This window comes from Rhipicephalus sanguineus, chromosome 6, assembly GCF_013339695.2.
Source record: "Rhipicephalus sanguineus isolate Rsan-2018 chromosome 6, BIME_Rsan_1.4, whole genome shotgun sequence".
NCBI classification, from domain to species: Eukaryota; Metazoa; Arthropoda; class Arachnida; order Ixodida; family Ixodidae; genus Rhipicephalus; species Rhipicephalus sanguineus.
Window position 1 is genome coordinate 73,380,013 of NC_051181.1, and position 24,726 is coordinate 73,404,738.

Consider the following 24,726-nt stretch of genomic DNA (forward strand, 5'->3'; position numbering starts at 1 on the left):
TTTTTGTGGCTTTTTCTTGGCTTTTTAGCGCCGCCGGTGTCCGTCGCAGCAGCTATCGCGCACTGCGGCGCACAGCTTTAGCGGCTTTTAGCGCTGTCAGATGCGATGTCTAGCTGCTGTCAAGTTCGCTGAGTGCGTGCGGCGCCCGGGCGTCGACGGTGCCGCGTTTTCATGGCGCTAAGCGCCGTCAAGCGTCACGCGATGTGAGTAGCGCGCCGAGCCTCGAGAGCAGACTGAATTGACTCTGTTTCGGTGTTCTTATGGCGCCTCCTCGCAAGGTACGAACCGCAGCTGAAGAAGCGGATCGTCGAGCTGCCCGCGCGGCTGCAGCCAGGCAACGTCGGGCACAGCAGAGCGCTGTGCAGAGAGAAGCCCAGACCGCAGCTCGCCGTCGACGCCGGGAGGACAGTTGGGTTCGTTTTCGGGAAAACTATGCCAAAAGACTTCGCCGCGAAGATCCTCAGGTGCGTGATGCCGAAAATGCGGCGCGGCAGCTTCGCCGCACAGATCCTCAGGTGCGTGCTGCCGAAAACGAAGCTCGACAGCTACGCCGTGCGGACCCTTCGGTACGTGAAGCTGAGAATGAGAACCGAGAACTTCGCCGTGCAGACCCTCGAATGCGCGCAGCTGAGAATGAGGCCCGACGACTTCGCCGTGCGGACCCTCGGGTGCGCGCAGCGGAGAATGAGGCCCGAGAACTTCGCCGTGCGGACCCTTGGGTGCGTGCAGCCGAAAACGCGGCTCGACAGCTTCGTCGCGTGGAATCCGAGGCCAGCGAGCACCGACTCGGCGACTCTCAGGTGCGTGCAACTTCGCCGCGACGCGAGTTTCACCGCGCAGACCCTGACATGCGGGCTGTCGAACATCAGGCCGGCCAATTTCGCCGCGCAGAAGCGAAGTGCGGGCTCAATATGAGAGCCTGTCTAGGCGACTTCGCCGACCAAATCATCATGTGCGTGAAATTGAAAACTAGACAGCGTGAATACACAAAGAAAGCCCGCAGCTGCGCGCTGCTGAGATTGTTTTCTAAAACTGTTTGCCTGCAGTTAAAGTGTCGAGAACCTCAATTGCGAGCACGTGAAGGCACACTCCCGGCAACTACGCCAACAAGCTCATCTGGTACAGTAAAGGCAAGCTTCCACATTAACTGGGGCCAACGCTGTGTTTAAACGCAGGTTTTCAGACTGATGTAACGTGCCTCTTCTATGAAATGCATTTCCAGGCGAGGTCATTGACAGCTTTCGTGTAAGTGCTATGTACGTGCTGCACATCACTATGAAAAATAAGTTTCCATCTTTGTATTGCAGCTGTGGATAAATGCATCCTCAGTAGCCACAAGGACTCCCGAAACTCAACTAAACGAGTCGATAGCTTATTTCACTTCGCGTACTACTCATGTCTCTCCAGTGACAATAACTGATGCACGAAGAGATGCCTACCTGACATGCCAACCCATGCTATGGGTGCTGTCAAGAAGTCTGAGGTGAATCAATGACCAGCCTGTGTTTTTAAAGTACTCTGTACAAGTACTACAGCATGAAGGTACACGCCGTTCACGCACAAGATGACACTGAGAAGAGCAGAGAGTGGCACCGTTGTGCAATGTATTTGAAGTTGTTTGTTAGCCCCGAGTGGGTGCTCACTGAAGAATACGTCCTGATCACAATGTTGGACCGTAACATTGGCATTAATTGTCGAACACCTCCCAGAAGATTTGCAATTGGAGTACCCTATGGATTCTTCACTGGCAGTGGTGTCATATCAGCACACGCTAGTCTGGGACAACGATAACATCCTTGCCATTGCTCCCGTTAGAGGAACTAACCCCTTGAGTATACCGTCTGACTAACATGTAGAACTCCACTTTCTTTTAAGTTTAACTCAAATAGCTTTGACGGGTTGATCCCACTGAACAACTGACTTCCTTCACATTTGCCATAAATGAAATTCATCACAGCTACCATCAAGGTGCCATGCTCGAACACGATCTTTACATGGCGAAAGAAGTTCTTTGTTCCCGTTGAAGTCGTGGCCTGTCTGCCTCGTTTCGTGCAATCTCTGAAGCAGACAATATCGCCCGTGAAATACTTGAAGGACCGTCATTCCTTGAGAATGCTGTCGACAACGACCTGGCCTTCATGATAGAGGTTCTTAACAGAGTAAATTATTGGCAGCAGTGGAAACGTGACATTTTTGCAATGATTAATTAACTTGGTCATCCGACCGTGCTTCTCATGCTTTCAGCATCTCAGCTTCACTGGCCTCACATTCTTGCACGGCTGGAACGCCCACAGAAAAGCAACCCTGACCTTTAATTTAATCCTGCAGACATGCATGCACTGTGTTATGCCACTCTGCTGAATAATGACCCAGTCGTGTGTGCAGTTTCCTTCAACAGCGTAGTCAACGTACTACTTTCTATACTACAACAACGCAAACCTTTGGCCATATCCACCGTATGGGGTTGTCGATTTCTTTAAACGGATAGAATTCCAGTACAAGGAATGTGCGCATGCACATTCTTGTGGCTAGAGGGAGCTCCTCACAAAGGTTTCAGTGCTGACATGCCTGAAATGGTGCGCTTGGCCACAAAATCGTGACTCCAGATATGGCTGTACTCAAGCGAGTACGCATGCAAGAACATCAGCACACATGCTGCAAGAACACTACACGTCAGTTCTGTGTTCTCTTCTGGCAAAGTGAACATCTTGTGGTGATTATTCCCTTGCCTTTTCCGCCACAAGAGGACAAGGAAGATCAGGTGTGCCGTGACAAATTAAGAGAGTTTCCCGACTATGCACTAAGCTCTCAAAACAACTAACTGTCATGACATGCAGGAGTTATGGCAACAACATGATGTGCACTCCAGGCAAGCATACCTTGCCACACTCCAGGCAAGCATGAGTTGGCCAACTTTTCTGCTCAAGTGAACACTGCAGCGAAAATGGTTGAACGTGCTCAATGCATCGGTTGGGCATACTCTTAATTCATACAGTGACTTGCAAGTTACTTTGGACTGTTACTCATGTGCCCGATATGTAGCTGACTATGTTAAAAGGTCAACAGGGGCAGCTCGGAGCTCTCCTTGCGAGTTGTGGATATGGTACGTGACAACCCGGACCTCAGATACTCTATGCTCTTTTGTAGGCTAGGAATGCAAATGTTGAAGGCAGTCACGATGTCTTTGCCAGAAGACGCATGATTTCTTTTAAGGCAGGATGTTTCTCTGCGCAGTAAGGCTGTGGTGTATGAATCATCTGTCTGCCCAGGGAGAGGACCCGCGTGCGAAAGATGCATGCAAAAATAGAACTCGAACAGCTACCATGAAATTTTCATGATGTCTGGAGAAAGGACATCATCAAACATTATGAAGACAGACCCGCAGCATTATAGAATGTGTGTGTCGCTTACTTCGCCTCACGATACAACGTGCACACATACCAGCCTTGCAAGCAACCGGCTGTCATACAGTACCGTTTGTATACTATCGACTATCCTTGGAATTATAAGCATGAGCACGTAGGGCTCCTCTACCATTCTACCGAGAAAACGCACTTCTTGGAGGTAATGCATTTGAACAAATATAGCAGTCACATCTTGAAGTGATCTTTACCAAAAAGAAAGAGTACAATCGCAAGATCGACATGGAACGACCGAGACATTAGTGCCTGGAAATCGCACCGGGGGCACATTGGCATTGACAAAGAATGTGAAGCAAACATTGAAGATGCAGATCTGCTCATTGGTGCAGATGTGGGCCGTGAGGCAAGGTTAAATGGGTACTGACACAAAAATTTTGGCCTCGCCTTTTTTTTGCTGCAAAGTGTTGCTGGGGGCCTGTTAGTCATAACACGGCACATCGTTGCTGCAGCACGCGGCAGATAATTAATTACAGGCTCCTCATTACTGACCAGTGTCAGTTTCGGTTTCAAAAACGACAAGCCTCCGGGTGCAACTATCACCACCTAGCGGGTGCAGCGTGTGATCACGTCAGCATACAGAACTGTGACGCATTTCCGCACAGTTCGCGAGCAGCCACCGAGAAGTAAGCTGCTGGAGCAAACGCGGCAAAAAAACATGGCGGCTATGACGTCGTCATAACTTGTTGCAGTGTGGTCATGTGAGGGAAGTAGAGGGTCCCCAAGGGTCCCCTTTGAGGGTGTCAGTAGCGCGAGGATGTCGATCGCTCACGGAAACTTCAAAATTAATTTCAAGCTATATTCGCTGTTGGTATTTTGCAGATGATATATGCATGTTCACCGGAATCGATCGTGCAGGCTATCTCAGCCGCGAAATATTGTGTCAGTACCCCTTTAATGGAACGCTGTGCCACAGTTATGAAGAGAAAAGATACCTATGCCGACCAAAGCCTTCTATGAAATCATGAGGATAATGAAGCTTGAACAACATGAAATTCTCACTGAGGTCGAGCACACACTAAACACCCCTGACTTGCAGCCTCTGCACATCTTCCTGACAGATGGTGCCGACTGCAGGAAGACGTTTGTGCTTTGTCTACTAAAGGATATTTATAACCGTTACTTTAGCTCTTCATTGAACAGTGATTGCAATGCCTTGTGTTGCTTTTGCAATGACAGGCAAGGCAACTGTGTTGATTACTGTTGTAACTGCCACAGGCGAAGGTGGTTTTCAAGCTGGCGACCTCAATTCGTTCTGACTAGCACTCTGCAACATCAAATGTGTTCACGTGGATGATGTCAGCGTGATTAATGCTGACGTCCTAACCTGAGTTGACAACCAGCTGCAGCAAATAGCTGCCCAGTGCAACGATCCCTGTGGAGGACTCGACATGATCATGAGTGGCAATATGCGTTAACTACCGCTCGTTCAGGCAAGGGAAGTATTAGGTGCAGCAGAAGCCATCAAAACATCTTCAGCACTTAGGTCACGTGGCACCACCTCACTTACTTTCTGCTGCTCCAAGTGGCGAGACAAAAAACGCCAGGCCTGCGCGGAAAGCGCAGCACAGTCACAGCGAAAGCTGGAAGAGCGGCACTTCTAGAGCCCGTTATAAACTATCCTGTGGCTACTAATACAGGTACACTAGCAACGTACCCACTACGCCACAAAGCGTAATTTTTGGGAAGTTGGGAAGCACCCAGCACGACATTATTCGTTGTTCTGCGGAGAAGCGAGGTACCATATGTAAGCGATTATGTGCAGTTTGTTGATGCGGCGGTTGATGACGATGAATAATTATGGTTGCGCCCTTTGTAATGGGTTGGAAGCTTTAAACGACCCACTAGTTACGTAATGCATATTGTGTGACGCCCGGTCATTATTTAACAGTCCCACCACGCTTTATAACACACTTTAACCGGAGAAACGTAGAGCGAGAGAGAGAGAGAATTGACTTTATTCTGACCCTGAGGAAATGGATCATGGGAGCCTTATGGGCTTCCTTGGCAACCAACAGAAGTGCACTTGCGAGGAACCCACTAGGCTATAAATCATTGTAATTTTTGAGAAGTAGGGCAGTAGGCACTGTGCCATTTTTCGTCATTCTACAGACAGCCGTGGTACCTGCTAAACGCATGTAAGGCATGATGCACACTTTGTTGATGCAGTGCCTGATGACGATGAAGAATTATGGCAGAGTCCTTTGTAATGGGTTGGAAGCATTCAACAACCTACTCGTTGCGCAATTCGCATTGTGTGACGCCTGGTTACAGAATTCGCGTTGTGCGACGCTTGGTGCTTATTCTACTCTTTTACCACGCTATATTGCATATGCTAATGTGGTTCCTTCCCAACATGAAGCCTGTATAGGACCTTTTTGCAAAGCAGTTTCAATCACCGGCATGGCTCAGAGGTTGAATACTGGGCTCCCACGCAGAGGGCCCAGGTTCAAACCTCGTTTCATCCTGGAATTTTTTTTATTTAGTTTTTTTTCTTATTTCGAGCGATACTGGTTACGGACACCGGCGGCGGCGGCGGACAACTACGGCACCAAAAACGGCCGGTGAAATGATCTCATAACAGCTTTCGCTGTAAAAAAAGCAATGTTCTCTGCAGCTGTCACAAAGATTGGTGATGGAGAAGCCCCCACGGATAATGAGTTGCACATGCTGCACTCTCATTTTGTTACCAAAGCAGAGGCATCTCGGAGGTGTCCACAAGGTGCTCATCTTTTCTATGCAAAGATATCGGGAGCGTTCAACACCCAAGACGCAATAGAAGGCATATCCAATGTGTCAACCGTTAAGACACTGTTTCTGGCTACCGAATTCCTTAAGAGTGTGACAAGATCGAGACGATAGCAAAAATGACGCTGACCGAAATGAGCAACTCAGCAGTAAAAATCAAATGCGTTCAAAGCCCTACATGATGACCATCAACATGGGTGTGGTAGACGGGCTGGTCAAAGTTGTGGTTAAGAAGCTCGCCCACTCTTAAGTAGATGAATCGGGATTTGGCAAAAGATTATGACACAGTTTCGATAGTGGTGCCACACGAAGACTTGCAAGACTGAGGGTGGCACTGTTGTGCAATGTATTTGGAATTGCTTGTTAGCCCCAAGTGGGTGCTCACTGAACAATGCACGGTGATCACAATGTTGGACTGTAACAATGACATTACTTGTCACCACCCGCAATTCCTCATGGTGCAGGCCAGTGTCGTAACAATCCACAAGTCTCAGGGTGGCCCGTTTACGATTACCACAAACGACATCCCCAGAAACTTGTGTGCATAGCACTGAGTCAAGCCACATCTATTGATGGCCTTTATATCCTGAAGACGATTTCACGTTTCACCATGGTGCCAGAAATCCAGATCAAGCACTTCATGATGAATTGAATAGATTAAAACAACATTGCCTTGACACTATTGTGCAGCGTTGCTTTGCACTGCTCGGCCAGCCCCATTGATTCACTGTATGCTCACTTTATGTGCATTCACTCGCTGCACACAGACCTGAAATCGTGCATGCCCCCCTCATCATAATGCAAGTTCCCGCACTTTGTTTCTTCAAGACCTGGTGTCATTCACCAGCCGCTAGCTACAGGTGTGTCACATCTGCAAATAGAGCTATGCACTGGGCATCGAGTGTGGTCATATACGAACGAGGAAAGGAGTGCGTCTACCTTTTGACCTTGTCTGAGCAGTGGATATTGAGTTTGCCGACGTCTGCCTAGTGTTCAATTCCAAGAGTATTGTGGTGGCATCAGTGTATGTGTCGCCAGGCGCCAAACACAGTAAGACTGCCGACTTCCTGAGGTATTGTTTGAGGTCATGTAAATCACTAAGCACCTTTTGATGCTACTGGGAAGTGAATTTGTCATTCTTTTGGGACCGATAAGCAGTTCTGCAGCCTCTGGTTAAAGAAACATGTCACTTTGTTCATTTGCAGCAAATATGTTCAGATCTGCAATGCCTTTTGTGTAATGATTCCGTTATACACTATTAATGAGAACTAACAGACAATAATGCCAAAGAAAGTATAGGGGATGTTATTTGTTGTAATTAGGATTACAACGAATAACATCCTCTATACTTTCTTTGGCATTATTGTCTGTTAGTTCTCATTAATATTGTGCCTAACTAAGAAACGAGCCCTTAAAAGTCATCGTCTTTCCGTTGTACATTGTCTTTTTTGTACCACGAAAGTACAAGACTTAAAGTTAGACTAAATGACACGATGCATACTTATATCTGTCGTATGTGCAACCACATGAAGCTCAAATAATGAAGCCAAGGAGAGCATTTGTAGCTTTTAACTGAAGTGTAGTATTTATGAATTAAAGGGAAATGAAAGACGACGAAAAATAACTTGCCACGTGGGGACCGGACCATGTAATGCGAAGGTTGTGGGTTCGGTATGTGCCAGGTAATAAAGATCACTTGCTATACGATGCCACCTGCTAAAAGGAATGCTATACATTTGCTGCCATAGCTGCAAGTGGCACTGGCTAACATTTACATATGATATAAAATTACCCAAGAAGGTGGACGAAGGAGCAGGTGCTGCTGTAGCACAAGTGGCAGTGCATTGCACGCATAATGCAGAGGCTGTGGGTACTGTCCCCACCGGTGATAAGCTATTTTTTTATTCACTTTTTCTTATAAATATCTTCAGTTAAACACTACAAATGGCACCCCCTATGCTTTCCTTGGCTTCATATAATTGTGCATAGCAAAAATGGGCCCCTCAATCCATTACCCTTCTTTCGTTTACGATCCAGTATTATTTGCTCACGAATAAGAGTGCTCTATAGAATTGAAATTGTTTGTTTGCCATCTTGTACAGTTACAAAATACAGATGAGGCATTTATAGCATTGCTTGCTAATTTATTTTCTGAGCGTTCTTGCATTTCATCCCATAGAAACGCAGCTGCCTTGGCTGAGAATCGAACCCATACCTCGAGCTTAGCAACGCTACACCTTACCTGACAAACTGCTATGATGGATGCATTGCCTACTGCCGCACCCGCTCTAATGCAGACAACAAAGAAGATGATGTGCGCTCGGACAGTCTCGCGGAACGGGACTCTGACCGAAGAAGAAGACGTGTTTTGTGTCTATGCTCTTGTCTATGCTGCTGCATAAAACGGGCTGCTTGCTCTTCTGCAAAACGTCTTGGTTGTCCGTTTACGGTGCACCGCGACACTGGTGGAGGTGCTGGACTGCAACCCTGCCTGATGCTCCACACTCCATCTGGGAGCCGTTCATCGAGTCCTGACGCGCCGTCACCTGTTACAACTCCCGTCCACCGCTTCAGTCGGCGGTTGCTAGGCCTCTCTCCTGAGCTGACCGCCTTCGAGGAATTGACTACCAGGCCTTTCGTACATCTGCCAATGGCCAACACCAGCCCGCCACAGGTTGCACATGGCACCTCTTCTCCCAATCCGCCACAGGTAACTCTTCTTCAGCCACTTGTACCTGATCGCTTCAGTGGTGCCCCACATGAAGATGTTGAAGATTGGCTTGACCACTATGAACGCGTTGCCGACATCAATCAGTGGAATGCTCAACAAAAGCTTGCCCGCGCATATTTCACTCTCGATGACAGCGCTCACACGTGGCTTGAGAATCGAGAAGGCCGTATCTTGACATGGAATGATTTTCGACAGCAGCTCATTGACACCTTTGCTAGCGTCGATCGTCGAGAGCGTGCTCAACAGTTACTAGATTTAAGAATTCAGAAACCTAACGAAACTGTGGCAATGTTTGCCGAGGACATGACACGCCTGTGTCGTAGGGCTGATCCCAACATGTCCGAGGATAAGAAGTTACGCTACCTTATGCGCGGCGTGAAAGAACAACTGTTCGCCGGACTTGTGCGCAATGCCCCAAGTACTGTGGCTGATTTTATAAGGGAAGCCACTGCCATTGAGCGAGCTCTGCACCAAAGATCCAGGCAGTACGATCGCCTGTGCACTAGCACCCCAATCAACGCCGCCTCCATGACTCTGGACAATCAGAGCTCCCTGCGTGACCTGATCAGGGAGATTGTTCGAGAAGAACTTCAGAAGCTTTGGACTCCCACAACGGATACACCCGTGGCGGCCGTTGCCGAAGTCGTTCGTGACGAACTTAGGCATGCTTTCTCCGCTGCTGATCCTGGTTACGACCAGTGTCAGATGACTTATGCCGATGCTGTCCGACGCCCACCACCCGTCACAGCTATCGCGTCGTACTACCAGCCGCCTACAGCCGCACCTTCGTCACACCCTCAGCAAGAGGCCTTGAGAAGTCTGCCCATGACTCCGATGCCATCATGCCGCCAGCCATCATTTGTCGCGCCTCGGTCACCACCACAAGAGGACACCATGGGACGCCCGCAATTTCGGAAAACGGACGCTTGGCGCACTGTCGATCGCCGGCCCCTCTGCTTCAACTGCGGTGGTGCCGCTCATATAGCTCGCTATTGCTGGCACCGTGACACAGCGTTTCGCCCTCCTCGGCCGTGGTATGACGGTCGCCACGCCAACGCCGACTACATGGCTCGCCGTGACGACGCTAATTTCCAAGGCCCTCCAATGACGCGGTCTTCCTATAACGAGTCGCTGCCCCATCACCAGCCCGACTTCGGCCACCGGTCACGCTCTCCATCCCCTGCACAGTCGGCATCACCGAATCGGCGTACCTTTGCTGACCTTCGTGGGAGGAGGTCGCCCAGCCCACGTCGGGGAAACTAGAGGCGGCGACCTCACGGGGTAAGGTCGCAGGCCGACAACACGAGGATAAAAAGCCCCCAGTACTGCCGCTACAGCACGACGTGACGCCGACGAACTTTAACAGCGACGAAATTGTGAGCGCCGACCTCGATGTGTTTGTTGATGGACAGCAAGTGACGGCCTTAGTCGATACAGGTGCCGACTTTTCCATAATAAGTCAAGACCTCGCCGCTCGTCTCAGGAAAGTGAAAACGCCATGGACGGGACAGCATATAAGAACTGCGGGCGGTCAATTACTGCAGCCTACTGGATGATGCACAGCAAGAATCGGCATAGGAGGTACTTCTTTCGTCGCGACTTTCATCGTTCTCCCAGTGTGCTGCAAAGATTTAATTATAGGAATGGACTTTCTCAGGAAGCACGGCGCTGTAATCAACTTCCCGGACCGCCTGGTTTCGTTCTGCAAGAGTCCTGGTCTGACTGATTCTTTATTGCCGCAACACATCTCCTTTCGCCTCAATGACGACGACATAGCTGTCCCGCCTCGATCGTGTGTCCTTGTTTCAGTGGTTTGTGACGTACCGTTTGACGGTGAAGGAGTGGCAGACCGAATAACCTCGCTGCTTTTCACTCACGGCATTTCAGTCGCACGAGGAATAGTCCATGTCAACGACGGGACTTGCTGTTGACCAATTTCAGCACAGAGCGCCGGCACCTTCCAAAGGGCACAGCTTTGGCCTATTTCGATGAGGTAGTAGATGTCCGCGACTGTTTTTCAGCACTCGAAGCAACGACTGCACCAAATCTCCAAGACCTAGCACCCATCCTTGACGTCAGTCCTATTTTACCTCAGCAGGAGCGAGAACGCCTTCTAGCGCTGCTAGCCGAGTTCCACGACTGCTTTGCGTCGACCTCAAAAGTCGGCCGGACACCCCTGACCAAGCATCGAATCATCACAGAGGACACAGCGAGACCAATCCATCAAAATCCGTATCGTGTGGCTTCAAAAGAACGAGAAGCGATAGAACAACAGGTAGCCAAAATGCTTGAAGACGATGTGATTCAACCGTCAAAGAGTCCCTGGGCGTCACCTGTTGTTCTAGTCAAGAAGAAGGACGGCAGCCTGCGTTTCTGTGTGGACTATCGAAAGCTAAATCAGGTGACAAAGAAAGACGTATATCCGCTTCCCCGTATAGATGATTCGCTCGACAGGCTTCGAAACGCACGTTACTTCTCTTCGATGGACTTAAAAAGTGGATATTGGCAAATTGAAGTAGACCCCAGAGATCGCGAAAAAACAGCGTTTGTGACGCCAGACGGGCTGTACGAATTTAAGGTCTTACCATTCGGCTTATGCTCCGCGCCTGCAACGTTTCAGCGCCTCATGGATACCGTGCTGTCAGGGCTGAAGTGGAAGACCTGCCTAGTCTACCTTGACGACGTCATTTTGTTTTCCGCAACGTTTGACGAACACCTTCAACGGCTGCAGGTGGTTCTGCAGGCCATACGGTCCGCCGGCCTGACGCTGAAGCCGGAGAAGTGCCACTTTTGCTTTGAAGAACTACAGTTTCTTGGCCATGTTGTCAGTTACGCAGGAGTTCGTCCGGATCCTGAGAAAGTTGCCGCCGTCGCCCAGTTCCCTATACCATCAGATAAAAAGGCTGTCAGGCGTTTTCTGGGCCTCTGCGCATATTATCGGCGGTTTATACCAGATTTTGCACGCATTGCGTCGCCGTTAACTCGCCTCACGAGGGATGACGTTGCCTTTGTTTGGGGAGACGAACAGGAAACTGCTTTCAATGACTTGCGGCAACGTCTGCACACGCCTCCAGTGCTTGCCCACTTCGACGAGACAGCCCCTACAATGCTGCATACTGACGCCAGCAACGTTGGCCTAGGAGCCGTGCTTGTGCAGTGCCAGGAAGACACGGAAAGAGTGATCGCCTACGCAAGCAGAACTCTTTCACGCACAGAGGCAAACTACTCAATCACTGAAAAAGAATGCCTCGCCGTGGTATGGGCAGTTATGAAATTTCGCCCATATTTGTACGGCCGCTCTTTCAAGGTGATCAGTGACCACCATTCTCTGTGTTGGCTGACAAATCTTAAAGATCCTTCCGGGCGATTGGCACGCTGGAGCCTTAGACTACAAGAGTTCGATATGACGATTGTGCACAAGTCGGGGAAACGACACACAGACGCTGACTGCCTGTCTCGGTCACCGATAGAGTCAGCTGCTACTCTCGACGAAGACACAGCATTCCTCGGGATTCTCGACACGTCGGCTATTGCAGACCAACAACATGACGATCCTGAGCTGCTCGGTCTAATAAATTATTTAGAAGGACGAACTCAGAAAGCGCCCAAAGTCTTTGCAAGAGGCTTATCGTCATTTTGTTTACGAAACCAAGTCCTTTACAAAATGAACTTCTCGTCAGACGGATCCACTTACCTGCTGGTTGTCCCTACCGCCCTTCGTTGTGAAGTATTGCAAGCGTGCCACAACGAGGTCACCTCTGGGCATTTAGGCTACACGCGCACACTAAGCAGAGTGCGGGAGAAGTACTACTGGCCAGGACTCGCCGCTGCCGTGAAACATCACGTTCGGACCTGCCTCGATTGCCAGCGGCGCAAGTCACCTCCGACGAAACCAGCCGGTTTGTTACAGCCAGTCCAGGTCCCGCCAACGCCGTTTGGCCAGATCGGAATGGATCTTTTGGGCCCACTTCCTACTTCTAGTGCTGGTAACCGCTGGGTTATTGTGGCGACCGACTACCTTACTCGCTACGCCAAGACAAAAGCCATCCAAAGAGGCACAGCAAAGGAGGTGGCCCGCTTTTTCATCGAGAATATTGTGTTGAGACACGGCGCACCATCGATCGTTATAACAGATCACGGAACCGCATTCACAGCAGCGCTTTTAGATCATGTGTTGGTGCTCAGTGGTACGATTCATCGTAAGTCGACAGCCTACCATCCACAAACCAACGGACTGACCGAGCGGCTGAACAAAACCCTGGAAGACATGCTTTCAATGTATGTGGACAACGAGCACAAAAATTGGGACGAGATTTTACCTTATATAACATTTGCTTACAACACGGCTAAGCAAGAAACGACACGGATGACCCCATTCCGTCTTGTTCATGGACGAGAAGTAAGGACAATGTTGGACGCGATGCTGCCACACGAATGCGACGACGTTGAAACGAGTGCCGAAGTATTTACTCAACGCGCGGAGGAAGCCAGGCAGCTCGCACGTGTGCGAATATACCAACAGCAAGAGTACGACGCGGGTCGCTATAATCTGCATCATAGACCTGTAACCTACGAAACCGGCGACAGGGTATGGGTGTGGACGCCTGTACGAAGACGGGGACTATCCGAAAAGCTGCTTAGAAGATACTTCGGGCCTTATCGAGTGCTGCGACGACTAAGTGACGTCCCCTATGAGGTCGTCCCGGATATCCCCCACTGTACAAGGCGTCGCCAGCACCGACCTGAACTTGTGCACGTAGTGCGCATGAAACCGTACGTAAGCGAGTGACATTGCGAGCGACTGTCACTTGTACAAAGCGCCTTTATGTACAACTGACCCGACTATAGCATCGAGGCGATGCTCTTTTAGAGGGAGGCAAATGCCGCACCCGCTCTAATGCAGACAACGAAGAAGATGATGTGCACTCGGACAGTCTCGCGGAACGGGACTCTGACCGAAGAAGAAGACGTGTTTTCTGTCTATGCTCTTGTCTATGCTGCTGCATAAAACGGGCTGCTTGCTCTTCTGCAAAACGTCTTGGTTGTCCGTTTACGGTGCACCGCGACACTACTATCTACGATATACATAGTGCACAATCTTTTCATTGCCCTCTTTTCCTGTGCAGCCATCACCGGTGGTGAATCTGACCGACATACTCAGCTTGCGATTGTTTGAGTTGATATCCTCGGCTGGGCTTGTTCACCACGTGGCAGCTGCATCATCGGTGCCTGTCAGCGACGTGGCCGGGCAGCTTGACCCTGGCAGCTTCACCGAGCATGAGGGCAATGCCGTGGTTTCCGTTTCAGCCCCCTCCACCAACCACAAGGTTAGTCCTCGATTGCCATCAGCTATGTGATTTTATTAATCACCTGTCCGAAAATTGTGAGTGAATATTTCTCTGCCAGAATTTTTAAAGGGATGCTAAAAAGAAAAACAAATTTAGACCAATAAAATGCTGTATTATTTATAAAGCCATTGTTTTTTATTGAATCACAGAAACATCTTTTCTAGAAGGGAAAAATGAAAGTCAAATTTCATGAGTCCCGCACTCACACCGCGTCCTCAATATTTCAATGTCACTTTGCATATTTAAAAGTAACCACTGTTACCACTACTACATAAAATAATTATTTGAGATGCATGTAATATGTACATTTAACCTTGAAGTGTGGCTTTGTGGCAGTGCGGATTTCCCCTGAATAGATGGTTTTACATCATGCAACCCCATGATGCAGTGAAACCGCCTTTTCAGGAATGGGGCGATTACATGCGGTCAAACGTGCAGGGTCCGTCAAAAGTTCCCAGGCCATTTATCCCATGTATTCCTATGGCAGCGTGGCCTGGGAACTTTTCAGAGACACTGTATGTCCATTTGCTCATTTCAAATACTTCTAAATTTCGCATAATAATTCGTCTTGAAGCGAATTTGAATACTGTAATATTCATTCGAGTGTTACACTCTTTTTCTGCCTGCTGGTGTCACGAAGCACGTGACCTTTTTACGAGCTGGCAGCTGACCGATCATCCACCGCATACTACCTGAAGGCATCCAGTCTGCCAGAGCGAGACCCTCGCTATGAATGCACGAAAGAAGGGGAATATTAAAGGCTCCATTTTCTTTGCTAGACACAACATTAAGTAGAACTAACAGACGAGAAAGTCAAGGAAAGTATAGGGAATGTACAGGGCCACATGTTGCTCTCATCACGCCACTGCCACAGCTTCATCCGTAGCCGCTTCCTCCCAACAACAGTTTATAACAAGCCACATTTCAAGCTTTTCTAGCGTCTTCTGCCGTGGCCACGGAGAAAGAAGTATTTGAGGAGGAGAATCTCTAGGCCGTGGCAGCGCACAAGGGTGGCGCGATAGCGTCACGGCGGAATGCGGTTTATGCCGAAGCACGACAGATGACGCTTTCGGCCTGTTGCCATCTTTCACATGCTCTTCTATGGACGTGACGCATAAAAATCGTGATAGCGCCTCGTACAATCTAAAATTTCTAAGATTTCTGTCTGTAACATCAATCGGTAGATATGACAGATATTTTAGCTGCAGTTACTAATCGATACTGCCAGAAATATAGGCCATACAGCGCTTGAAACGAACTGCTAGTAGTGGCCCCTGAGCAGACGACGTCTGCCGCCGCATGCACGCGCCTCTCGCTCCTCGCTCGCATGTCGTGCGTGCGCATGCATAGGTGGCCTTGGGAGGGAAAGTTCCCTTCGCAATTTGCTGGTTTTCTTTCTCTTTAGCGCTCTCAGTGGCTTCCGCGCGTTGCGCCGGCGGCGCCGACTCCTCGATGTTTGCGCGCGCTTTTCACGCCGCGACAAAGGAGAGTGCTCTGTAGATTTCGACCAGTGCTTCTTCAGGATGGGGCGGAAATGTTTCGTGCCGAACTGCAGCAGTGGGTACGCGTCCTGCAAGGAGAAGGTAATTACCTTCAAAGTTTCTAGTGACCCAGTGAGGTTGGAAGCGTGAGCTCGCGCCATACCAAGAAAAGACTGACAGCTGACGCCTGTCACTACGACCACGAAAAGACTACGAGACGCCGTGCCTTCAATCTTTTCACGCTGTCCCAGCTACTTGTCTGCTGTTCTCAAAAAACGACAACGTAAAATTTCGACCACCTGGGGTTTTGTAACGTGCAACTAAGTGTAAGTACATGGGCCTTTAGCATTTCGCCTCCATCTAAATGCGGCCGCCGCAACAACCTAAATCTGAATTGATGGCATACGCGTATAGGGTAAGTCCCATCATTCGTTAAAATAAATTATACCTAACTCATTGAGTTCACGTTATCAAAAATTATAGATTTCGCATGGTACAAAATATATCATGTTGGTAATGTTTCTGTATGTGACGCCATTTTTCTCGTTAATTTACGAAAAAAACTTGGAGTGCGCTTGAGCTTCGCCTTTAAGAGTAGAACGCGATAGCGTAATCGAGCCCCGTGCGCATCGCTTTCTCACTTGCTAGCCTCACCAACGCCGACACCAGTATTTCTGCGAAACGAGCTCTTTAATGCTGTCGCGTTAAAATTTGGAGCCGGCAAGGACGCACAAAAACACATCCATTTGGGCGTGAAGCGCGAACGGCGATGAATGGCCTTGAACCGACGAGCTTCGTGGGAGAGCACGGTGAGAGGGACGTGCGCATTTTTCCTTCTCCGCTAGTCGACTCTCACGACAGAGGGCGCGTGAGCACTGTGCTCGATTCCGTGACTTTGTTAGGACGCCCGAGCGAGCGCAGTTTCACCTCCTCAAAAATTCTTGCTCCGTGGCCGTGGCATACATTCTCGGTCTTCTTGCCCGCAACTACGAGCCTGGTCACATGATATTTCTGCTTTTCAGTTTTTTTACACACACGAACACTGCAAAAACAAAGTGGACGTGCAGCTCGTGCACTCACGTGACATTTTCTGTACCTCACACGAGCTTGAAACATAGAGCTTGAAGGCCTTAAAATGCTTTTCTTGTGTTTATGTGACGATTTCAAAGATTGCAATCAGTAATGTGGGGATTTTTTTTTCTTTTTTTTTCTCATACATGATTCAGAAGCTAAAAGAAGGTAAGCTAGTGAATGAGAGTATTGTCAAAAGCTTGAAGGCAGCCTTTCTTTTTCAGGAAGAGCAGTGTGAACAAAACACCTCCCTCGCCGGCTGTCAGACAAGGACTGGACGTGAGTACCACAGAAAATTGATGTGGAATAGCAGTGCCCAAGGCGCTGTAATTGCCCGCAACACCATCACCATGCAGACAAAACCACAGGTCAGTTGTTCCAGTGTACGGAGCTACCACATTACAAAAATGTTAATGAGAGAAATTATTTTCATTTATTTTTTTTACCTCTTGAAGTGGAAAAGCTCTGCCATAGTTATAAGTGGGCCACATTGTACAGAATCTCTTCCTACACGTCAAAAAAAGTCTTTTCTTGCACCGCAGCATAAACAAAAGCATCAGTGCTTCGGCATTTTTTTCACGTTTTCTCATCATAGCTGAACATACCTAAGTGTGCTGATTCGAAGAATGGAAGTGTAATTCCATGTACAGTGATGGACGTGTAATGCACCTTAACGATTGCTATCTAAGCTCCAGAGCCATCCACACACTGATGAGGATCACGTTTGTCGCATATAGAAGTAGCTGCTGCTCCGTGCGAATTTGTTGTGAAATATTGTTTGCTTCCCGTTCCACGTTGTTTGGCAATGTAGGAAATAGTTTGTGCACATATATATGTATAAGTAATATGAAGTGCAAGCACGCATACGAAAATAAAAAATTACATTTATTCTTTGGTTGAGCCCGGTCGAAACGTCGAGAATAAATGTAATTCCTTTGTTTTTGTATCTGTGCCTGCACTTTATATAACTTACTATTCACAGGATCCAAGGAACGTGACTTTATGCATATATATATATATATATATATTCTTGAGAAGCGTGCGAACTTGAGCTTGTTGGTACACATTCACAGTAAAAAACAGCGCGAAAACTACAAGGACGAGACAGATGAAACAGGACTAGCGCTGCTAGTCCTGTTTGCTAGTCCTGTTTCAACTGGGTGATTCCACGAGAGATCGAACATGCCTGTCCGGTCGATATTTTTGTTTTGCCTGGGTTTTTTATATGTTATGTGGGCGCATTCAAAGTGCACAGAACCGAAAATTTTATTTCCAAGAAACACTCCCAGCGCGCCAAACACATATTTGAAGGTGGCGGCACAGGCCTCCTGTTTTAGATGCGAAGCATCTTATAGCGGAGTTCAAACCGGTGGTGGTGGTGGTGGTGTGCGGCATGACCACCCTTACTATGCATGTACATACCCTCTCCACACACCTCCTCTCCACTTCCCCTCTCCACTCTTCCTCTGAAATGCAGGCTAGACATGCCGAAATTCTCTCCTGCGCAACGCCGCGATGAGCGCCAGCACATGCGCGTCCCCTCCCCCTCTCTCTCCTCTCCTACGCTGCCCCGCTCTCGCACGCCTGTCGACCGCGTTCCCCGCTTGCCCTGTGAGAATTAATGGCCAGGCTAGAGGGAAGACAAGACGCGCGTAGCGTTTCTTTTCGCGTTCCACGACGCGAGGTTGGTAGCACGCCCAACGAACGCCAACGGAACACGATCGTGCAAGCGCTCCGACTTCGCATCGCCTCATGGTCCCCTTTAGAGGGAAATGGTGTAATTTTTTTGCTCACTGCAACGTTTTCGGATTTCACGGCCAAATTTAATGCGAACTATAAATTATGTGTCGAAAAATTTTTTTGCTGGTTTTAATACGCTTTACTGTGAATTACATCCATGCTTTTTTTATGCCGTCCTCAAAAGGAAGAAAGTGTGAGAAAATGGCAGACACGGCCAAAATAAAAAAAGTGTGCTAAGTTTGAGGCGCCTTTCCTATTTCAAACAGAAACTTCTAAACATTGTCAAATATAGAAAAGAACCTTTGCAACATTTATGCAGAAGATCATTTTTCTACGGGCAGTGAAAAAAAAGAAAAAAATAGTTAAGGAAGCGAATTTTTTCAAAAGAGTTCATTTTCATAAAATAAAATAAAAAAACTCCGGTCTCAATTTTGACAAGAATTTTTTATAGAAGAGCGCTTATGTCTGTGAACACATGGTTTTAATATCATATGTCCTCATTTGCTTTGTTCACGAGATATAACGGGCCAAAATGACCCCTGCGGTGTGTGCTCACGACTGATGGTCGTTATCAGCTCGCATTGTGCGTAAATCTCAGTTTTAATTATTCTGCTACAGCAAAACTTTACTCTGGTGGCTTTTTGTCAATAAAAATGTGTTCTCAGATTTTATTTGTGTCTAGCGTGTGCGAAAGTGGGCTGTTGCCGCCCCTTAAAGGGCTAACGTGTGCACAGTTTGCAGCCTACAACCTCGCCTACAAGCATCAGAGGAAAGGTGGGCGCGCCTGTTCCAGATATCAGTCGCTTCTTCTTCCTGAAGAAATGCTTGGTCTACCTCATCGCGGCTATAGATGTAGACAGGTTTTCCTTGAGGAGCGTAAAGCAATGCCAGCAGACCTCGCATGGTGTCGGGAAGATCCTCAGCCTATGACAGTAGCTTCTGGAGGTAGGCAACAACAAAAAGAGCAAGGAAAAAAAAAAATTGCGCAACGGAAATGTTTTTCTCAGCAATCTTTTTTTTTTGTGAATGCGTAAATAATCGGCACGAAATACTCGGACGTAGCCATGGGCCATGCGCATCCCGTGTAGTGAACAGCTAAACCAAGTCGAAATGTTTATACTGAACGGCGCCGCACACATTGTCTCTCATCTGCGCAGCTGTCATGAATGAGTTTCCAGAACTGCTCACGGTTTCACATTTTATGACCAAGGGTGTCTAAGTGCTTTGGGCTGTGATGATTAATTTGTAGGCCACAGTCGTCAAAACTAGGGATATAATGTCTGTCGGGCGCCACCAATGACCTTTGCTGTTCTCGACGTGGGAAAGCACTTTAGTAAAGTGCCAACAAAAAATCATAAATTGGGCAGCTTCGGCCACTCGTGGCTTAATCATGCTGCACCGCACGTTTTCTGGCTGTTGAAACGCTGAGGTAAAGGTCAAGTTGACACAGGAAGACGTTATCTGCAACGCTGAAAACATGTGATAGCAGGAAATGAAATAAACGGCTTGGAAATTATTGAGCTAACTTTTTACAAATGTTGTTTAGGCACAGTGTGCGTCGAATGGGGAAGATGGTTAGAGCGTACAATGCACGGTAGTGGAAGGGAAGCAAGCAGGCAGTGAGAAAAAAACTGCAATACAGCGCGCCTGCTGATTGTGGCATTTAGTTGGATTAAGCTGGCCTTCGCTGCATACAGATGCTTTGTTTGGTGTGCAAGGAGAGTTTTGACAAAGTCACCTAAACCATGTGCTCGTGGTGTCTCACGTTCTTCTGATTAGCGAATACTGGTGGGGTAAGTTCAGGTTGTAAGCTGCAAACTGCGTACGCGTTAGCCCTTTAGAGAGCGGCAGCAGCCCACTCCCGCACATGCTAGACACAAAGTTTGAGAACACATTTTTATTGACGACAAGACACCAGAGCTAAGTTTTACTGCAGGAAAATAATTAAAACTAGATTTACGTGCAATGCAAGCTAATGACAACCATCAATTGCACTCAAGTGAGCACACACAGCAAAGGTCATTTTGGCCCGTTATATCTCGTGAAGAAGCAAATGAGGACATATGATATTAAAAACGTGTTTTCACTGACATGAGTGCACTGCGATAAAAATATGTCGTCAGAATTGAGACCGGAGCTTTTCATTTTTTTTTTAAATGAGCTTTTTTGAAAAATCTCGCTTCTTTAACTATTTTCTTCTTCTTTTGCGCTGCCTGTAGGAAAACGATCTTCCGCATAAATGTTGCAAAGGCTCTTTGCTATATATGACACTGTTTTGAAGTTTCTGTGTGAAATAGGAAAGGCGCCAAGGGTGCATAAAACTTAACAAACTTTGTTGATTTGGACCGGGTTTGCCATTTTTTCACATTTTTTTTTCCTTTTGAGGGCGGCATGAAAAAAGCATGTAATTCACAGTAATGCGTATTAAAACCAGCAAACAAAATTTTTCGACACATCAGTTATAGTTCGCGTTAAATTCGGCCGTGAAATCCGAAAACATTGCAATGAACAAAAACTAGAGGCCCGCGCCGCCGCCTTCAAATATCTTTTTGACGTGCTGGGAGCGTTTCTTGGAAATAATATTTTACATTCCGTGCACTTTGAATGTGCCTACATAACATATAAAGAACCAAGGCAAAACAAAAATATCGACCGGATAGGCATGTTCGATCTGTCGTGGAATCACCCTTTAGAGGGTGGCAGCAGCTCACTTCGCACATGCTTGACATAAATAAATTCTGAGAACACATTTTTCTTGACAAAATGCCACCGGAGCAAGGTTTTGCTGCAGCAGAATAATTAAAACTGAGATTTACGCACAATGCGAGCTGATAACAGCCATCAGTCACAATGAAGTGAGCACACACAGTAAGGGTCATTTTGGCCCGTTATATCTCGTGAACAAAGCAAATGAGGACATATGATATATTAAAACCGTGTGTTCACTGACATAAGCGCTTTCCGGTAAAAAATTTTCGTCACAATTGAGACCGGAGTTTTGTTTTTATTTTATTTTTTGAAAAGGAACTTTTTGAAAAAATTTGCTTCTTTAACTATTTTTTTTGTTTTTTTTGCGCTGCCCGTAGGAAAGTGATCTTTCATATGAATGTTGCAAAGGCTCTTTTCTATATTTGACATTGTTTTCAAGTTTCTGTTTGAAATAGTAAAGGCGTCAAGGTGTCTCAAACTTGGCACACTTTTTTGATTTCGGCGTGTTTGCCATTTTTTCACATTTTCTTCCTGTTGAGGGCGGCATAAAAAAAGCATGGATGTTTCGCAGTAATGCGTATTAAAACCAGCAAAAAAAATTTTCGGCACATAATTTATAGTTCGTGTTAAATTCGGCCGTGAGATCTGAAAACATTGCAGTGAGCAAAAACAGGAGGCTCACACCGCGACCTTCAAATATTTTTTTGGCGCGCTGGGAGCGTTCCTTGGAAATAAAATTTTCGGTTTTGTGCACTTTGAATGTGCCCAGATAAGATATAAAAAACCCAGGCAAAACAAAAATATCGACCGGACAGGTATGTTCGATCTCTTGTGGAATCAACAATCTGTGTCGTCCTTGTAAATTTCGCGCTGTTTTTACTATGAATATATATTCTTTAAGGGTGCGCGAATAGTGCAATTTCATCTTGAATCGAATTCGAATCAAATAGTGCCAAATAGTGGGCAGAAATATTGAATACCAAATCGAATATTGAATAGTACAGTAGAACCTCGTTGATACGATTTCCCGGCTCCTACGCTCGAAATCGGGAAAATTAAAAATAACCCATTACAGCTGTGTGCAATACGTTCCGGTTAATACGTTCCCGAAAAATACGATTATTCGGCAGCAACGTTCAGCACCGCGGAAAACTGCTATCGTATGATACGTTTTGTAGTCAGAAACTCCCATTCAGGCGCGCAAAAAGGGCCCTCTCGTGTACTCGTGAAGCGTGAAGTGGCAGACAGCCGCCGCGCGGCGACGGCGGTATTTCCGCAGTGTTTTTCCCCCTCCGCGTTTTCTCTGCTTTGCTCAATCCGCCTCTTTCATTTTCCTGTGCTGCCCTCTGCCGTTTTGGTAGGGGTTTGGTAGGGGCCGGGAGAACTGGTATTGCCAGAAGCAAAGCCTTCGAGATGAAGAGACGTTTCTCGACTTTTCCGCTTGGGGTGAGCGCATGCGCAGGGGCGTCGTGAAAAAGGCGGATTGTCCCCTCCGCGTCTCTTCCTCCGTGTCTTCTCCGATTTGCTCGATCGCCGCTCTCTGTCAACCACACTCCGACCCCAAGGCAGGCAGCGACGCTGGCCGTCAAAATCTTCAAACGGCTTTAAAAAAAAGAAAAGTCTTTTCTGTAGCACGTGGCACTATTTTGCTGAGCATTGCAAATCCTTCATCCGTAGCACGGTACATAGATGCACACGCGTTTCACACACTTTTGTTCAGACCCCATGGCTACAACAGCCGGGGGAACTAACAATACGGCCAAAGAATGGAGGCTGTCGCTCGTCCAGTCCGCCACGGTTCGGTACAAGACCTACGGAAACGCACATGTCGTCGCCGCATCGCCGCCGCTGCACAGCAGCACGCCACGACACGTAACCACAGCAACGCCGCCATTGTGCCCAGTGAATATGGCTGACAATTTCCCCCACACTTTTCTCCCGAGTTTTTTCTGGAAGATATCTGGGAGTTTTCTGGTGATCAGGCGAGACGGATGCGCGCTCGCCGCCATCTTTTTGAGGAGTCGACGGATCGCAATGCGGGCGCTTGGGGACCTCACCTTCAGTTGCCATTACGCAGGGCGTTATCTTTTAAAGCCTGTTCCGCCGTGCGCGATGGTGCGATTACGAGTGGCGGCGAACATACCAGCGCATGTCTCAAGTTAAGACAGCGCGCAAACTGATCAGCGCGAGCATGCGACGTAGTATGCGATAGCCGCGAGCAGCTGTCGCTTTCGGGACGCTTATCACTTTCGCGAGATTTCGCAAATCGTGTTGTACCGCGCGATTGTTCCGTGCACTGCGCAGAGTTGAGCTTGTTAAGCCTTTAGCGGGGCGGCAATTTTCTTCGTGGACGGGGCGAGTCGCGCGTGATCTTGCGAACCTACGTGATCGTATGCCAAATGCGTATGCTCGAGATTATAACTCCCGCTCTTCGGCAAACCTAGCCTCATATTTCCAAGCAGCAATGCAGAAAGAACCGACGCTCATGCGGCGCAAAGTTTCGTCTGCGGACACGGCGGTAGCGTTTCTATACGTTTACGCTGCTTGTCCCAGAGTTCGATTTTGCAATAATCGGGTTGTCTCGGGATTTCGACACACGTGACCACGACGTTATTTCCAGTCAGGACCGGAACTAGCTGGCTGGTCTCTGGCTGCCAGCGAGATGCCAGGTGTTCGAAAATCGAAGAGTCCCGCCTCCATGTTTTTTTGAGAAATAAAATGTTTTTTGCCCATGCACCTCAATATGGGCTTGTCAGCCTCAATTTTTACTGGATTCGGATCGTACGTTGTCCCGGATCATACGTTTATTTTCCGCGTTTTTTTCGGAAACGTATCAACGAGGTTCTACTGTATTTACACGAAACGTGTACCACCAGTTACAGCAAGACAAAGGAAAAATCAGGGACGCTACGGCTTGGTGGTAGCTTTATTACGCGCTTGTTGAGAAGGGCATTTTTCTTTTTCTTTTTCTTTTTTTGGCCTTGCAGCCATGTTGATAGAAGAGCCGTCACTCCAGTTAGCAGGGGCACTCCTAACCTCCTTACGGCTAAAAGAAGGGGGTACGGTAGCTAGCTTTTGTTTCGTTTTTTCCATATATGGTCATGGAATATGGCTTCAATTGTGCTTCATCTATGGCCGTGCAGTTGCACTTTATCTCCATGGGTACTCGGGGCCCAAAAATCTTCGGGTGCCTGTTCACAGCAGCGTTCGAACAACGCACGGTAATGATGGGAGTTTTTGAACGAGTGATGTGGTGCAGCAGTGACGACTGCACAGCATGAACAAATTTTCATATGTGAATCCAATCAGCGAGGGCTTTGCGGGCCTAAGTCGGGACGTTTTAACGGTGCCTGCGGCATATGCAACTGAACTAGGCAAGAAAGGTCCGTGCCTTCATTTCAGAGGCGAAGTTGTGAAAGAGCTTGACAGTTTTCTTATGTTTTTTTTACGTGTTGACATTACATAATTCCCTTAAAAAT

The 24,726-nt window shown here is 47.8% G+C and overlaps 1 protein-coding gene across 4 annotated transcripts in view; it reads left to right on the forward strand.

Annotated features, from left to right (window-relative positions):
- Positions 1–73: 73 nt before the first annotated feature.
- LOC119395883 (troponin I) overlaps positions 74–24,726 on the forward strand; it is a 31,795-nt gene continuing 7,142 nt past the window's right edge. Inside the window, exons 1-4 of one of the 4 annotated variants that reach the window (XM_049416804.1) lie at positions 75–464; positions 516–800; positions 14,025–14,225; positions 17,023–17,166. In XM_049416804.1, coding sequence (XP_049272761.1) covers positions 261–464; positions 516–800; positions 14,025–14,225; positions 17,023–17,166 — 834 coding nt within the window. In that variant the 5' untranslated portion in view covers positions 75–260. Of the gene's footprint in view, positions 801–14,024; positions 14,226–17,022; positions 17,167–24,726 lie in introns of all 4 variants that reach the window. The other 3 variants (XM_037662892.2, XM_049416805.1, XM_037662890.2) reach the window with 3 other exon arrangements.